The sequence below is a fragment of the Symphalangus syndactylus genome, chromosome X (genome assembly GCF_028878055.3).
Source record: "Symphalangus syndactylus isolate Jambi chromosome X, NHGRI_mSymSyn1-v2.1_pri, whole genome shotgun sequence".
In the NCBI taxonomy this organism is placed as follows: Eukaryota; Metazoa; Chordata; class Mammalia; order Primates; family Hylobatidae; genus Symphalangus; species Symphalangus syndactylus.
Genome location: NC_072447.2, coordinates 109744942 through 109763668, shown reverse-complemented (window position 1 = coordinate 109763668; position 18727 = coordinate 109744942). Strand labels below are relative to the sequence as shown.

General features: G+C 37.2%; 1 protein-coding gene across 1 annotated transcript in view; it reads right to left on the bottom strand.

The window, feature by feature from the left end:
* Nucleotides 1-3507: 3507 nt before the first annotated feature.
* IL1RAPL2 (interleukin 1 receptor accessory protein like 2) overlaps nt 3508-18727 on the bottom strand; it is a 599554-nt gene continuing 584334 nt past the window's right edge. Inside the window, exons 8-9 of the mRNA XM_055267708.2 lie at nt 17794-17964; nt 3508-6265 (exon numbers count right to left, since the gene is read on the bottom strand). Coding sequence (XP_055123683.2) covers nt 5568-6265; nt 17794-17964 — 869 coding nt within the window. The 3' untranslated portion in view covers nt 3508-5567. The remainder of the gene's footprint in view (nt 6266-17793; nt 17965-18727) is intronic.

Here is an 18727-nt window from a genome sequence, read left to right as displayed (position 1 = left end):
TGCAAAAAAAAAAAAAGAAAGAAAGGCAATGTTTTTATTGGCAATGTCAGCATATGAAGTATGTATTTAGGAAAAATGACTATGTGGTTAGGAGCAATGAACTATGTTGGGTGGCCTCAAGGAACTAAATTGTATAAATGCTCTGAAGAAGAATTATTTGTGTGACTGGCAGAATGCTTAGGAAACTTTTATCTCCAACCACAAATTGACTTAGAATCCTAAAATGCTAGACCTAGACAGGATGTAGATAGATAATCTAATACACTGTTTTCTTTCTTTTTAAAATGTTGCAAACAATAAAAAAGTTGCTTGCTGAACGAAGCAAATGGAAAAAATAAACTCTCATATTTTTTAAGGATTGTAGGAATTTAAACTTGACAGTGCTCCCAAATCCACTTGTCCATTTAATCCACAAATGAGATGTGAGCACCTACTCTGTGACCAGGACTATTACGGACGCTTGGACTATAGTAAGAAGGAGTAAGATGAGACCACCGGTTTTCAGCAACTCTTCATCTATTCTGGCATTTTCTATTTCAGAAAGTACAGGGAGTTGGGCGTGGTGGTGCAGACCTGTAATCCCAGCACTTTGGGAGTCCAAGGCTGGCAGATCACGAGGTCAACAGTTCGAGAGCAGCCTCACCAACTTGGTGAAACCCCGTCTCTACTAAAAAATACAAAAATTAGCCGGGCGTGTGGCACATGCCTGTAATCCCAGCTACTCAGGAGGCTGAGGCAGGAGAATCACTTGAACCCGGGAGGTGGAGGTTGCAGTGAGCTGAGATCATGCCACTGCACTCCAGCCTGGGCCACAGGTGAGACTCCATTTCAAAAAGAAAAAAAAAAGAAAAGAAAGAAAGAAAGAAAGAAGACGTAAAGGCCCGCTTTCCTACAACTTTCCTGCCTAAATTGTGTTTCATCTTCTGGTGTTAATGGAAAACAATTGCTCAGCATGTTAGTAACAGAGACTATGTTCATCAAATCCCACATCCTGCCTATTTCTCTCCCTCCTCAGATCTGCCTTTTTCTGAGTATCCAGGTCACCACCCTAGCTACATCATTTCTCACCTCACGCCTGAACTATGATAACAGCATCTTAGCTGGTCTCCCTGCCTCCACTATCTCCCCTTGTCTACTTTTTCCTGCATCTGCTATCAGATGAATGCTCCACCACATTTCTCAGCCTTAGTTCTCTCTCCCTCTCTCTCAACAGGGTCTTGCTCTGTTGCACAGGCTGGAGTGCAGTGGCACTATCTCAGCTCACTGTAACCTCTGCCTCCCAAGCTCAAGTAATTCTCCCACTTCTGCCTCCTGGGTAGCTGAGACTACAAGCACACACCACCACTTCTGGTTAATTTTTGTATTTTTTTGGTGGAGACAGGGTTTTGCCATGTTGCCCAGGCTGTTCGCAAACTCCTGGACTCAAGTGATCGGCCAGCCTCGGCCTCCCAAAGTGCTGGGATTTCAGGTATGAGCCACTGCACCTGGCTCTTATTTCTTATTATGTCCTCACACAGAGTCTTGCCAACCAAATGTGCTTGCTATCAGCTAAATAAGACCGACTTATTCTTTGTTAAATCTTCTCATGTGCTATTCTCTGCACTTGAGAAATTCCTATTCTTCACCACTGTTGGATCTATTCCAAACTTTTATCTTGCCCCAGTCAGCACTGAATTGCCCCACCTCACTTATCTGCTCTGCATGTACAATATTAATTTTCCTACACTTAAATGTGTTTTATAAATACCCCCCTTTCTTCATGTATACGATGTGTAAACTACTTGAGCACAGGGACTTCAATTTTTTAAAGGATTTCTATTATACTTTATGCAGTGGCCAGTTCACAGTGGGCACTCAATAAATGCTCATGATTTACTTTAATACCATTTGGAGAAAATGTTGAGCAAACAGCAGTGAGCATTTGGAAAGACAAGTTAGATGAGTGTAGGTGACTTTACAAGTTCTGATCTCACAGTAATTAAATGGACTGCTGAATAAGCTTACATTTCCTGTGGCTGAATCCAGTTCTAAACCAAGACAAGTTTGATGTAAGAGTTTGAAGTGAATGATTATTGTTTATCAAACTACTCCACACATTCATCAGAAAGCCTTAATGCTCAACACTGTGATCTCCTATCAGACATAGTAGAAAAATGCACGAGTAATAGGGAAATTGGAGCCAGACAATTTTCAACATCAAATTCTGTCCTAGAAAAGAGCAACAACAATTGCAAGTGTTCAAACGTAACTGGTCACTATGGAACTATTTTCTGTCTTGAGTCTGGTTTTATCAGCACACTACCTCAACTTGGGAAATGAATATCAGGAGTGTAAAGATTTATATGTGCAATTTTCAGGATATTTCCCTTGGCCATTACTCAATTTTCTAGAAAATACTTGGTAAAAACCAACCAATTTATTTAAAAACAAAATGTCAAATGGCAGTAAATGCTTTATAGCAGTGGTTTCATACTCTTGTAAGCCCTTCAAATACTACATGGGTCAAAGACTCTCCTTCTCTTTCCTGCAAGAATTTTTTTTCCTTCTCACACTTACCATTCTCCAACCTGTTGTGGAAGTTATCCCCAGGCTACTACTCATTCCCATGTCCTCTTGGACACCTCTATAAACTTCTCTTTCATAACTGAACTCTGTTTCACCCTCTGATTGCACCGTTTCCTCCAATGCCCTACCATGTTAACCATCAATCTTCAGACAAAATATCAGCCTCTCACATGATGCTATTTTTGGTTCAAGCCTTACCAGAAACCTGCAACTCTCTTTGTACTCATATTTTTGAATGAGTGATTGAAAGTGGACCAGATTTACACCTAATTCAATTAAAGCTTAGAGGCAGTGAGGACCGACATCTTCTTTTCAGGTACCATGCGGCCACTTTTTAGAGTTTCCATAGTTATATTGGAGCCCATAGATTATCAATCCCACCATATTTCATATTTTGCCTAATTAAACCCATGTACACATTGCCCATATCCTTGAGCATTGTTTGTTCTCATGCAATTTTAATTTCCTATTTGTCTATGGTTTTGTACATTTCTCATTTGTCTCATCATTTCTTGTATTTTCCGAATGTTTTGCCTTAAAATAACCTGTTTTAAAAAGTATACATTCTTGCATACAATAACATAACAATAAATTTGTTATCAATATATGATAACTAGTTGTACCAGTGTTTTTCTAGATTTCCAAAATCAATTTCAGTGAAAAATTGAGAAGAAATGTTTTTCCCTCTGTGAATACAACTAGGAAAATACTTCATGTTCTAGACTAAATACTTATTATACCCTTATGGACTATATCTTTTAAAAATCTGAGATGAAAATTAAATTTTGAATTGCCATCTAGAAATAAATTTTTATAGATAGTGTACACATTCGTTCCTGAAAATTGTAGAAAAGGTTTCTTGTCAAGTTCCCCAGCACAAGTGTGAATGCTCTGTTTTTGAGTACCTACTAGTAGTGAAAGGACACATTGTGGCCAGCCAACTCAAATTGCTACCCACATTTAATCATTGTAAATAGAGTAAGCAGAGAGACTCATGTTATATTTTCAGAACTTACATGCTCAATACAGAACTATTCGTTTAAAAATACCACCGAACATTCATTTGAATTAATCTAGATTTCTGTGAAAAATAATATAATAAAAAATACAATTGGTCACTTAAAACTTCTATTACATGAGTATATGAGTTCATGCAGATTTTCAACTTAGTAATTACATATAGCATTAAAGAACAACCAGAGTAAATACAACTTTGTAACACTTGGAAACAGTTCAGAATTGATAAATTTTCATTTTGAAAGACTTATAGATTTTACAGAACAAAATTATCTTTCTCAGTGGAAAAAGTACATCTATAAAACACCGACATGTGTTGAACAGGACTTTTCAAAGGAGCAACTAATTGTCCCGCTGTGAAATGAACATGTATCACTGCTAAGCTTTCACCTACTGTTGGTGCAGAATGCATTTTCTGAATGGCTGGATACAGAAAAGCAACAGAGAAACAAGTACTTTGACCAAAACTCGTGGATCACAGAAAATCAATAATGAAAAAAGATTGAAAGAAATAAAGCATATTATCTGGTGTTCTCTTATACATTTGGGATTCACAATTACAAGGGGTGAGCAAATTATTAATTTTTACACACTGTGTACATTTGTTCTTGTTTTATGTTTGTCCAAGAACATGATTTAAGAACTATTGCAAAATGCCAAAATCGACCTTGATTAACAAATGACCCTCACAGGCATCTAGGTGGAGAGCACATCTAATTTGATTAATTGGAAAGAACATAAAGTAGTAATCCATAATAAATACTAGAATAGGAGCACATTCCTTACAGCAAATAGGCAATACTTAGATTATTTACAGGGATTTTCTGGCATGGTACAGTCACAGTCACTATGTGAGGATGGAGAAGTTTAGCCTATCAAGTATACTCTTCGAAGCACCAGGAGTAGACATACTTGTGCAGAAGCCTTGCACAGATGGCCATATACTATATATACAGAATAGTCTGTTTTATAACTACATTGCCGGTGAGAAACTGTGCAATTGCTGCTCTACCACTAGTAAACATAAATCATTTATCACTTCATCTGCGAATATTGTTGCAGTACTTCTTTCCAATTGCTGACACTTGCAGTCAAGATGTATTTAAATTCAAACGTCAACGATGTTGAAAAAAAGCAGGAAGATGTCCACATCTTCATATAATACTTATAGCAGGTCAAGGAAAAGATCCAAATGTGAATTTGTTAGCAAACAATGAAATGTGTACTTCAAAATGTGTTTTCAAAGTTGTAAAACTTTTGGAATTAGAAAGCCACAAGGGCTGTCCAAAATCATCCTAAAAGAACTCACAGCCTGTCTATTCATTTGCGTAAGAAATGCACATTGTTTACCTATCTACCAATTTGCCTACAGAAGATGTGATTCCCTAATAAAACTAAAAGCTGTTATTATGAGCTGTTGATTTAGTCTACAGAAAGTGTCCATTATGTTGAAGAAGTTCTCATTTTTTCTCAACTGATCTTCCTCTACAATCTTCCAACTGGAGTGCATCAACATTTCTTTCTTGATAATTCCTGAGTTTTCAGAACTCTATAGAAGTTATTTTTCCCCTTAAACTTGGTTCGGAATTTTCAAATTCAATTAAAGTCTTTAAATTTTCTTTATTTCAAATACCATGTGAATACTGAAATCTTTTTAAATATGGGCAAGACAGCTCACCTACTAAGCATGCAGTCCATGTGCTATCATAAAACCTACTCTAAGACAACAGGATTTTAAAATTTTTGTTTTCAGGAAGAAATCAAAACTGTACATTGGAACAAGGTGCCATACTACAAAAGCAGGTCCTTCTTTCCCCCCACTATTCTGGAAATGTAAACAAAAATATTTAAGTATAAAAGCCATTTTTGTACCTTTTTCTTCAAACACTTTTTTAACACCTCAATGTTATTAGGTGTACTTTATGCTTGGTATAGCAGAAATTCTCTATGCTCATCTAGCTGTTCAGAGGAATTCAGATTTTTCACTACCAAATATCACTGGTAAAGCTAAACTCTTTGGAGGATAAAGGCAGCAAAGAACTGTTCCTATGAAATTCCTGGGTATCTTTCAGGGTGTTATTAAGGGGTAGTTGTCCGTTGAGTAGCGTCAGAGGCAGGTTACAATAAGTATGGTGGTTGCCTAAGGAAGGTACTGGCAAGGTCGTGGTTGGTATCTCATGTTTATAACCTCTGCAACAGTGCCTCATTTGCATTGAATCTGAAGGGTGGAATTCAGGGAGATCAGCTTGAGATGACACCAGAGTGGCTGAAGTACTGGTCACGGCAATAGAGGGTATAGGCTGGAGTTCTCCAAAAAGTCCTTGTTCTGCGGAGTCCAGAACATGGCACCGAGATAGCATTTCTTTTTTCTTGATGGGCATTTCATATACTAAGTGCTTCCAAAACTTAGAATTTAATTTGCTGCTTTTGGGTCCCTTCCACTTGATCAGGGACAGAAGTTTGATGCTGCGCTTTAGTGATTCCACTTCCTGGCAATTCACTTTCCCTTTTAATTCTGTACACTCAATCAAAATCACTTTGATTTCTCCACTGACTAGCATGTTATGGAGTCTGCTTTCCAGTTCGAAAATACTCCATCCCCGTCTGAGAATATAGTCTGGAGTTAGCACGATAATAAGTCTTCTGCTTTGTTCAACATATCTTGTGAGATCTTCCGTGTATGCTACAAATCACAGAAAGAGAGAAAGAGTAAAACAAAGACATTGCCAGTCTCTAAAGCATCAGGTTTGCACACTAGTGTAGCAAAGATCCAGTCTCTCACTAAAGTCCGTCACATTTTCTTTTCTTGTATTGTACATTCCCTTCCTTAAAACTGAAAAAAACAACTGCTTATAATCGTTATTTTCCTTTCCCTCACCATTACTTACAGTGTTTTGTTGGCTAACATAAACTCTGACTTCTTCAGAGCTTAGGTGTATTTCAGTGATTTTTATTTATGTAATCATTTAATTCAAGTCAGGCTTCCAAGCTAGTACTCTAAGCGAACAACTAATCAAGGAGCCGATGAAAAGAGAAATGGATCCTTTTAATAAATGCAGAGTTACTGTATTTATGGGTTTTGTTTGCTTTTCTTCTTTAATTTTATTTTTATTAGTATTATTTATTGTAATTGACAAATACTAACTGTATGTATGGCCCCTAGTTTTCAACTGCTAAACAAGGAGGGGGCTAGGTATACTAACTACTCGAGAGATAACTGTGATATAGAGATGGTGGAAAATCTCTTTCAGAATCATAGCTTGTTTCTCCGATTATTTCTGTCATTTGCAAACTTAGGTTCTCCATTACGCCCTTCAAACCCAGAGATAGGGAAGTGGTTTGTGCCCATGAGTTTAATTGGAACTAGCTGCTTTTGTTCCAAGGAAGAGTGAAGAGTAGAGTCGGAGGTGGGGGGTGGTGTGAAATGAACAGTGAAGGACTCTACCAACTGAAAAGTAAGTATTTGCCCTACTTTGTGGAGCAATTCTGAAAGTGAGGTGAATGTGTTATCTATGGCCTTTACATGGTAGAGAAACACTCAACTAACTCCGGATTTATTTACCACATGAAATAATCCCTTTGGAATCATGCTTCCCAAAGTCTTATCTGCCAAAAAAGGAAACACACACATGTGTTAACAAATGGAGACTTAGACACAGGTGCTACACCAGAGAGCTGTCTTTACGAAGCAGAACACAAGGCCTTGTCTAATGTACAGTGCCCTCTAGCAGAAGCAGTGCTTACAGAAAGAAGCATAGCAACATTTGTCAACACAAATCTGCCCAAGGTTACAGACTGCTTTCAAGGAGTCACATTCAGCACATATTGTGGGGCCACCAAACAGCTCAGTACAAGCAATTTGAAAAGAGAAACTTATTTTACAGATGCATATTTTACAGATGATCTCTCTTTTCTAAGGTTTTATTTTCACTACTTGGCAGCAAGAAAACTTTTACAAGTGGAAATGAGCAAACTTTCTTTATACCCTACAGATAAATAAGAAACTTTTAAGAGATACACATAGAATTGCCCATTTAACAATTTGTTGTTACTGTTCTTTGGGTTTTGATTTAATACATTTCAGGATCTTTCTCATGCAGTAGTTACAATGACTGTATCTGTCGGGATAAGGCAGTGTCTAAGTAGACAGGGAACTTTTAAGAATTTTGAGTGTTTTATTTTAGAGATTATGCATTCAGGGGAAAAAATAAGTAGTGAAATCTACAAAAACAAAATGAAACAAAAAAACACCACAGAAATAGTAATTGGGAAGTTATCACTCTGTAATTATCACTTAGAGAACTGGTGAAACAGAAGGGAAGGAAAGGTAGAAAGTTTCAATAGAGTGGAAAAATATTTTCCCAATGTATCAACAGCTCTGACTCTTCATTTTCTTCCTTTCTTTCTGCTCCCAAAAAGAAAGAAGTTATGTGGGAAGCTTCATCATTAGAAGTTGGATCTGTAAGATACAGTAAAATAAACTATCATGCATTTTTCTCATTATTCTTTTCACCTTTCCTCCAAAACAAAACAGAACAAAACCCAAACCCAGAATCATGATATCAGTGCAGGAGTCAATGAAGATACAGTTTTACCGGGTGATTTATGAATTCATTATTAATTTTATAGAATAATTCTTCACAAAATAATTTACCAAGGGGTTACTTTGAGTAGTATTGTTCCCTAATTAACTACAGCTTGTAATTCCATTTAAAAAAATTAAACCTTGTACAAACCTTGTCAGTAACACTCTGTCACATAAAGTGTACCTCTAGGAACAACAGAATTTTTATGTGTTAGTTTGTAGTCTAAATGTACTTTTATTTTTTTTTTTATTTTTTTGAGATAAGAGTCTTGCTATGTTACCTAGGCTGGAATGCAGTGGCACAAACACAGCTCTCTGCAACCTCGACCTCTTGATCTCAAGCAATCCTCCTGCCTCAGCCTCCTGAGTAGCTAGGACTACAGGTGCCAGCCACCATGCTCGGCTAATTTTTTATTATTATTTTATATAGAGGGGGGTCTCACTATGTTGCTCAGGCTGGTCTCAAACTCCTGGCCTTAAACAATCCTCTGTCCTCAGCCTTAAATGCACTTTTAAACTATGCTTTTAGGAACTAAAGCTATATCTATACATGAGTCTATCAACTTAAAGAAAAAAAATTACAACCCAGGTATCCACACTTATAAGAGAAACTGTACGCACATGTACTAATTCATTTGATTGGGATGTCATGGGCTTTGGCTTTGCTAGCTTCTTTTTGGGATGAGGAAAGGAACAGGGTAACATTTTCCCTCCATTAGTATGGTTTTCCCCTTTCATCCATCTATTATATTTTGCCATCTGACAGTTAAGCAGTATGCAATATTTAGGGTTCTTGGGGCTTCTTAGAGACTTATTAGACAGAATTTACATTTGCCCCCAGAAGGAATGCCTGTCAGTACAGGTCCCACTATACTCAGCTGCACAGGGTGTGGGAGTTAAAGGGAACCTTGGAGAGAGGGAGTGGTCCCTGTCTCCTGCATACTCTACTGGCTGTGCTTATTCTGGCAAAGCCTACTGGAGAGCTGAGGCAACCATCCAGATAATTCCGGCTGAAAACCTCCTGTAGAAGAAAAAAGGTCTAAATTATCCTGGTTTGCCCTATATATACATTAATCATATGCACTAGAGTTAGTCAGTCAGTACATCAAAATTTTCCCTGGGTAGACACAGCCCCAGTGTCCCAAAGAAAACATGAGCCATTTGCTTGGGCCCTGAATCTCGTGTTCCATTTCACTTGGTGAAAAACCAAGTGGAAGTTTTCAGATGTGAAGCCCACATTTCACTTCTTGGGATGATGATCAGTGGCTGGGCAGCAACCTCAATGTTTGAAAGCAGCTGGGGAGGTGCCTCTAAGAGCTGACTGGCTCTAAGGAAAAGAAGGCGAGACTGTGCCCTAGCTTCCATATTCTGGCTTGCTCTCTGTTTTTCTCTCTTTTTCTCCCCCATTTCCCCCTCTCTACCTCTGTCTTTATCCCTTTCTTTTTCTGCCCTTTTATCCTCTTTTCTTTTTACTTCCCTCTTTGTTTTCTTTCTTGCTCTTTCTTTTTACCTATCCCATTGTTCCTCTCTATCCTATCTCCCTCTGCCTCCTTCTTCCTTCTCTTCTTAAGTTTTCTTTTGTTGTCTTTGGGAAAATATAAGAACCTAGCCATCACGGAAAACAAAAGTAAATGAGGAAGAGACCAAATAGGTAGAGTTCATATTTTTTAGTTGCTAATCTTCAGCCAGGGAATTGTTGCTGGCTTCTATGAAGCAAGTGCCCCAGTTTCCCCTTCATCCCGGGGTTGTATGTCTGCATCCAATGACTGTGATCTGGAGACTGATACATTAGGCCCATGTCCTGTTTTTGTATGGCTTGTGAGCTAAGAATGATTTATATATTTTTAAAGAGTTGTAAAAGAGAAGAATAAGAAGATACGATGCAACAGAGACCATATATAATCTATAAAACCTAAAATATTTACTATCTGGACCTTTACAAAGAAGTTTTGCCACCTCTGAATTAAAGACCAAGGAGGGAGGGTGGTTGGGTTTGGAAAAGTTTCAAATAATCTAAGCAGAAACAGGTATCAAGTTAAGACATTGCCAGCCCATAGTTAGTAGTAGTCCCTGACAGGCAGTGGGGTTTGCCCTCATAGGGTTGTGGTTTTTTGGGAGACATTTTAGAAACCTTCAGAAAATGTTTTTAAAAGCTTGTTACCACGAAGAGATAATAAAGAAACGTTTTTCAAAAAAAATAAAAAATCCTTAAATCCACAGCACATATGAATACTCACTAAATCTTGTCCTGACTTGTTCCAGCAAATCTAGCAACTGAGTAGCAGGAATCCCTTAAAAGACTTTTTCCACATAAAAATATAAGATATCCCTTAAATAAAAGGTCACTAAGTCATTTCTTTGCAAGCTGTGGTTTGATGTAACTTCTGATGACAGAAAAGACCAAAAGGGGCTGTGTCTGATAGCCTTCTGTTTCTCTAGACCAGTCTGCGAAACCACAACAGATTATGAGACATGAAACAAAGCCAAGTACATTTAACCTATTCATAATCTTCAACAATTAGAGAAAGAAAAAAGTCTCCTTGAACATAGTTTTGATAGGGTGCTTAAATTGATATAAATTCATTTTTTTACATTATAAGTGCAAATGAAAGAAAACTTTTTATTTTGTCTCTGCTGGGAGTTGACAGAGAGTTAGGAATATATTCTGGAATAAAATGCCTTGCCACTAGACTCTCCGTGGGATATGTACTTATTAGAGAAATGAAAAAACTATCATGTCAGTAGCACCAGTATTTGTAAAAAGCAAAGAAAGTTGCTACCTAAAGCCTTATTAAAAACAAAGCAAATTCAATTTTAAAATATCTTTCAAGGGTCATTGTATAAAACAAAATTCTAGTGCATTTAGAGGAGAAATAGAATTAGATCTAGAAAAGTGACTTAAAAGCAAATTATGCCATTCATTAATGAAGGAAAAAGGCAAACTGAAGGAGGAAATAGAAGCAGGAAGAATGGCAGCCCCAAAAGAAATTGCTTCTAATGGGAAACATACACTTTTCCAAAAGAATTCAGTACTTTCTTAATTCTCAGGCCACTGAGTCTACTGCAGATGTAGGCAAGAAGGACATGGGAGGAAAAACTCTATATTCATGAATTTCTATGTGGTCTTACTCCTGCCTACTAACCATCTGATTTCTCAAACTAATCATTTACCTCCTTGTAAATTATTTTTGTGTCGACACCTCCACTAATGTCAAGGTCATTATCAGCAGCATATAGGATATATTTTTTAAGAAGGTAAAAGACAAATACTTAGCCTGTAAACAAAAGCATAATTTATTACTTTCCAGATTCATATAATAGTAAATTGATATGCTTAAATTCACAGTTATGCACAGCAGCTATTATTAGTTAAAAAGACACACCATTAGGGTGAGACAGGATGCATCAAAAGAGATAATACTCCACTAATTTTTGGTGAACGTTAGCTAATTTATAGCTATCAACAATATTTATAAAACCTATAGGTTAATATATCAAGACCTAAAATCAAGCCTACATATGTTGCCTATATATCAAAGAAAAATATATTATTCACCACTACATAGTTGGGGAAAATATCACACATTTGCTATAACTAGAGGCTTACAGTGGGTTACTTTATAATGTAGTCTCACTAAAAATACTATCTGAGTTTTATATAATGATTCTAAATACTAACCTACTGGCATAGTTATACACATTGACTCTATCTTGGCTGATGTTGCTAAAGATTTTAGGTCTTGATTCTGTCTCTGACAGATGTAAGATTCTGTATCTGTTGTTTGCCATGGAGACTGAGGCTACATAATGTTAATTTAGCCGTGTGCGTGCGTGTGTGTGTGTGTGTGTGTGTGTGTGTGTGTGTATAGGAAGACTATTTTTTTTCTTTTTTTGAGACGGAGTCTCGCTCTGTTGCCCAGGCTGGAGTGCAGTGGTGTGATCTTGGCTCACTGCAACCTTCGTCTCCTGGGTTCAAGCAATTCTCCTACCTCAGCCTCCCAAGTAGCTGGGATTACAGGCACCTGCGACCACGCCCAGTTAGTTTTTGCATTTTTAGTAGAGATGGGGTTTTACCACATTGGCCAGGCTGCTCTTGAACTCCTGACCTCAGGAAATCTGCCCGCCTCGGCCTCCCAAAGTGCTGGGATTACAGGCGTGAGCCACCGTGCCTGGCTGGGAGCCTTTCTAAATATGTGTGATATTACTTGTCCTACAAAAACCTTTCCTGCCCTCTCCCCTTCCAAATTCTTGGCTTGATAATTCACAGTTAGCTGAGCTAAATTTCTTAGGCAGGAGTTTTGTTCTCTATAGTATGAGGGTCCTAATTAATTTTGATTAGTCATTGACTCAGCAGCTAACATGAATTTGCTGAGACCTGATGACTACAGGGAATTGTGTGTATTTACAGTTCTGAGTTTGGAGGCTATATTTCTAGTAATGAATCCTGTACTTTCACATTTCACCTGTGGGTGAGTGGGGAAGCATGACAGCGTGAAGAATCCACTCTGAATGCTGTCCACATTTCTGTCTTCTTTCTCTTCTCTCTTCACCTCTTCACAGAGAGTAGAGGTAGGGAATGGGACACATTTAGAGAAGATTGAAAGAAACATAAAGTGGAGAGTAGCAAAGAAAGCAAACCTGCAAAATACCGTCCACCTCTTTCTTTCTCCCTTCTGAAGGCCTAAAAGCTTGTAGTGTAACTAATTCTTACTGGTGCAGCCTTAATGAATATGGAACGAAGCCACTTACTTACAGTCTTTTCTGTGTTTCCTTCAGTACTTAAGACAATCTTACCCTGGTTTTATACTATGTTTTTTGTTTGTTTGTTTAAGATGTCTGTCCTTTGTGCCACCCAAACAGCAGATTACCTGAACGAAATTCTACATAATCAACTCTAACCTCTACCTCAAACTTTGATGAGAAACATTATTCTATTGACCTCAGTACATTGCTAGACATATTGAAGTACAGTTTTTTCTCTCTTGACTTTAACATGAAGGGGATGGTGGACACGTTCAATTTTATTCCATGTGAGTAAAGTTCACACAATATGTTAAATTTCCATGATTGTTCACGTCACCCCTCCCTCAAACTTTTTAGGTCACAGACATCAGATTGTCTGGAAAACGATTTTATTACTCCCCAAAGACAACTTAATTAAATGGTGTCCAATCTGTTCGGCTATTAGAGGAACTAGTGGCAATGAATGCTTACAGATTCATGCACAAAAATGTTTTTTTGCATGCCTCACTTCAGAAGTAACCAGAGATCATCTGACACCAGATGTATTCTCCAGTCATTTGTCATTTCATTGTCAACACAATCACATGGGTAGTACTAAGCATTAAAGAATTGAAGATTAGATTAGTGAGGAAAGTCTACCAAATGCAAGAATGTAATCAGACATTATACTTTTTCCCTTAAATTACTGAAAGTCTTAGGATTCCTTCACGGAAAATTGAGCATAAAGACAAATGAAAAGATAATTTGACACATGAGGCTAAATTCATAAATATAATTTAAAAAGATGTGGCCAATAAACCATAAGCATGATAATATTTTTAGTTTTCTAGTTTATTTCTTGAATGCAATCATGCATGAACAACTCACATAGGGATCCTCATAGTCTTTCTATAAATAGAAAGGGAAATTGAGGTAAAAGCCTTCCAAGGATTTTTTTTTCCTCTTCAAAGTCCACTTAGACATCTGTAGCTTTTTCTAAAGCTTCATCCAAAACTAGTTTAATTTATAATTGTTAATAAATATTGCATATGCACCTTTCAGCACCTTACTTTCTTACTTTTAAAGGGAAACAAAGAGTACAGGATTGGGTTGTTTCTACTTTTAGTTTTACAATGCTATTTTCTCCATCTGACCAGTGGCCCTCAGCCTGATTCAATAACTTTTTACATTTTTGGTTTTTATTTAATCTCTACAAAAACACTGAGATAAGATAGGCCCAAGAGCCTAAATGGTACTCATCCAAAAATGTCCCCAATCTCAGGATCTCAATTGCACAGCTGGGTTCTGTTGGTCACATGTCAGCTTCACAGCACATCTGTTCATTCCTCAAGGATCCTCTAGGCCCCATGAACACAATGTGCTCTGTGTAGAGTAGTTTATACCACAAAAACCAGCAGCTGCATGGGTGAGAAAAATCTCTACTTCTCAAGTTTGTGTCTCTAGGCAGTTTGAATAGGGTGGTTTCTATCTGGCTTTCTTCTGGTTGCCTGTCACTTCTGACATTCAGATGCCTGTTGGCAACAAAGTTGCTTTCGCTACTCTCAGGGACAGATGTTTCTAGTCTGGGAAAAGACAGACCAAACTTTTACTGGAAAGTAAGAATTCTTGCCATATTTAGGCACCCAACCTGAGAAAACATAAGGAAGATCCTGGCCACAGGCTCAAGAATGGAAAGGTAGTCACTGCCAGGAAAATAATGTCCAGATCGGAACACTCAGTTTCAGCATTTAGGAAAAATATTTGCATCAAATCTCTCCATCTCTGCTGGTTAATAATGGCCAAAGGACAACATATTCCTGGTAGGGCATGGGTGGCACAGACACCCCCAGCTCACCTTGGAAAGTGACATCTTTGTAACCAAGATTTCTGAGAATTCTTGGTTATATGAGAGAGAGAGAGAGAGAGAGAGAGAGGGAGAGAGATTTTCATGTACTTTTGAAACTATGTACATTGGAAAGGTTTGTGTGTTGATGAGGTTGAGTTGGAATACCGTGAGAGTAGTACAAAAAGACTGAAGATACATCAAAAGTGAAGACATTAAATATGAATGGGTTTATATCATAGATGTCATTAATTTGATTCACAGAAAATTATTGTTGTGGATCAAGAATGATTTTATGAAGTCTGCTTTCATAGTCCTCAAAGGCCTCATTGCTAGTTTTCAGAGGAAGGAGTAGTCTTAGGTCAACATGTTTTAAATGAGATGTGAGGGACAAACACAGCTTATAATACTGTAACTAGGCTTCCCCCCACACAGGAATGTGTCTATATTTATATAGTATAAGCTGTTAAATCTGTACCAATGGTTGAAAATACAGACCACAGAAGCTTCTTTAATAACACATATACACCAAGTCCAAAATATTCTACTCTGTCATTCATGTGTAAATCAAGTATATTATTCATATACTTCATGGACTTCCTGAATGCGTGCTAAAAATGCCAAGGAAAAACTCGTTAATCCTGACATGGTGACTGCTCAGCTAACTCTAAAATGTTGATGGAAAGGAAAAATTGTCAAAGGGCCTTTTTAAGAGCCTCTGCAGGTTACACTCGCAAATCGGAATTCAGAGAACATGAATTTCCTCGTTCAGGAAGGAAGGATTAAAATCAAACACCCTCCAGTGGTTGCATCTAAAAACTGCATAGTTGTCCTGTGGACTATAAAATCTCTGCCCATCCTGATGACATTTTTCAAACAAAATCAATAAACATCTATGAAGCATCTAATGAGCTCAAGTCTTCTGCTATATGACTATAGGGATACAAAAATAAATGAGATATAGTCCCTGTCCTCATGGAGTTTATAATCTTGCTGGCTAGAAAAGACATAAATAGATGAAAAGCTAGTAAAATTATTTTAAAATGCAAAATGTCACAGGAGTACAAATTTACTGTCAAATAAGTGATTATACACCATGAATTCTACAGCTGGAGAGATTATTATGGACCTTTCACAGAGGCAGTGATATGGAGAAGGATAAGTAGGATTTGCAAAGTCATAGTCAAACATGAACAAATGCATTACAGGGACATACAATGTATATCAAAGGCACAGTTTGGCTAGAGTGGAAACTATGAGTAGAGGAAGTGGTAGGAGACAAATCTAGAAGATAAATCTGGGCTAGCAAAAGATTGTAGAAGTGTTTAGCTAAGGGTTATAAATTTTATCCTGTAGTAAATAGTGAATGATTCATTTGTTGAACACAGAAGTGACATGATCGAGGAGATGTACTTGATATTAGTGGGGCTGAATGGATGGGAGGAAAGATAAGGAAGGTAGAGGGATAATTAACACTGAAGGAGTTAGATAATTAGGGCCTACACTAGGATGGAAAAGTGAGAATGAAAAAAATGCAAGGGACACTGGATTTGAGAGAAAGACACAGAAGAATGAAAAATGACTCTGAGGTATCAGGATGTTCCTTAGAGAAACAACAAATGTAGAATAGTATTTCAAGTCGTAAAAATGGGGTATCAGGATGTTCCTTGGAGAAAAAATAAATATAGGATAGTATGGGGAAAACTGCAGAAAGAAAAGAATGAAGGACCATGATAAGAAGCTTGGGGAATTCTTAAATTTGTGGAGCAGGAAAAAATAAACCAGTAAATATTGCCTTCTTTGTTCCTTTCCATGCATTTCTAAGTGTGCATACTAACGTGCACACATCAACATACACAGACATAAATGAACCCTAAGAAAAGAGATGAACAATCAAAACCCATTTGTTTCCATTTGTCTCCTGTCAGCTTAGTGACCAAGGCAGCCTGCTGGTAATCTGAATAAATGTTATTGAGGAACAGCATGATCTAGCAGAGTGAGAACCAAAGTCAAATAAATCTAGGTTCCACTGCCAGCTCTACCATTTGCCAACTGTTTGATCTTGGACGATTTTGGGGTTTTGCTTCCTCAGCATGAGGATGTAAGTACCTACTCTCTCACAACACAGGGTTACTGTAAAAATGAAATGAAGTAATGTATGTGAAATTATTTTATACACTGTCAAGTACTGGTAATATAAGCTTTTTATTTTGTTATTATCACATGTTGAAATTAACATGTTATGATTTATAGTTACCAGTTCAATCTTCCCCTCTCAAGGATATTAGTACTTATATGCAAATAAGTTCTAGAACTTATATTTTCCTCAATGGCATTTTAAGCTCTTCGAGAGCGGGGACTATGTCTTAGATTTCTCTGTGTTCTCCTTATACTTTACTGTGTATGTGTATGCACTCTGGACGTTAATGGGAAAAAAGTACATATTTTGACTTGAAACTGAATTTATTCTGAAAGCCTCAATATAGCTTTCAATGTGTAGCATAACTTAAAAATAGCATTCAAGCCTAGCATTCAAGTGTCTTGAAAATAATTTAAGTACACAGTGAGAGTGCTGTACCCAATGGCCTCATATACCTTTTTAAGTGAATTTTTCCATAAATCTGGAAATAAGTGACAAGGCATAATGAATAACAAGGTTGAAAGGCATAGATTCAAAGCCATTAGTGACAATAATTGTAGGTATAAGTAGACGCTCAGTGACAGAAGACTAGCTTTGGAACTGAAATATATTGAAAAGGCTTTAACTAACTTTTACAGATTTTTTTAAAAGATCATAATGCTTTTCAGGATACTAAGGCAACATAATAAAAATGACCATTATGGCACAATTTAGAAATCATACCCAAAATATTAGTGAGAATGCCTTTAAAAATATTCAGATGCTAGAAAGTCAGAACACAGACATATGGGAAAAATTTGGATTTAAGAAACTCTACTATGAGAAACAACTGTCTAAATACTTGGCTCTGATGTTTGAAGCCTTCACATAACATCCTAAAAGAAACGGAACGTTTTAAACACAAAATTTGAAAGTACTTACTTCCACTTGGAATCAGGTCTCTTTCTGGGATGAAGAGTTTATATCCATAGTGTTTTTCCAGGACATCTGGCAGTACTTCAAGAGCAAACTGCTCTTCTTCAGGATTGTCACAGTCTAAAGTATCTTGGTCCACTTTTGTATAAGAGAGATAGGCATCATATTCCTTGTTGTCTTAAACATAAAGAACAACAAAAGGGTTGTAACTATTAGCAGGTTCTCTTTGAGTACTAAGAGGCAGGAATAGCACAATAATTAGTGACCATCTTTAATAATTGGAAAAAAATAAGTCACATGCCATGATATAGGAAATCTAATCCCTTTCAAAATAACCTAGTCATATGATATGAATTGAAACTTATGCAATGGGCCACCTATAGTCAGAACAGAATAAAAGAGAGAATTATTATTTGTGACTTTCAGTGACTATATGCATTTGTAATAGTCAATGATGTGTGAATGATTAGCTCAGTGTGTTTGAATGCAGGACTAAATAGACCAAAGTCATGGATTTAACCCCTTTATTTTCCAGTTGGCTTGGCTCTGTTACTTGGCCACAGACTATATCTTGTTTGCACAAATATGTGCAAAAGATCCAACAGGGGCTGGGCCCTAGAGTGTGGAAGATTGAAATAATCCAGCCTTGCTCCTGGAGACACTGTTCACAGCACATGCCATAGTTCCAGTTGGTTAGTGTCGTCATCTTCATATACAAAAAGCAGTTCATTACCAAATATTAGAGACAGCAGCTGGGTTTTATACAAGTGCATTGCCTGTTACTCTTGTTCAGTTCATGGCCAACTAATATGACACAAGCTTCCAAAAGAAGCCTTTGTTTCAAAATATACATCCGTCCAGTACTGCCAAATCAGATTTTCCCTCCACACATTTAGTCAGGGAGTTAACTGTGCTTTACAAGTGTATTTTTTCCTCTTTT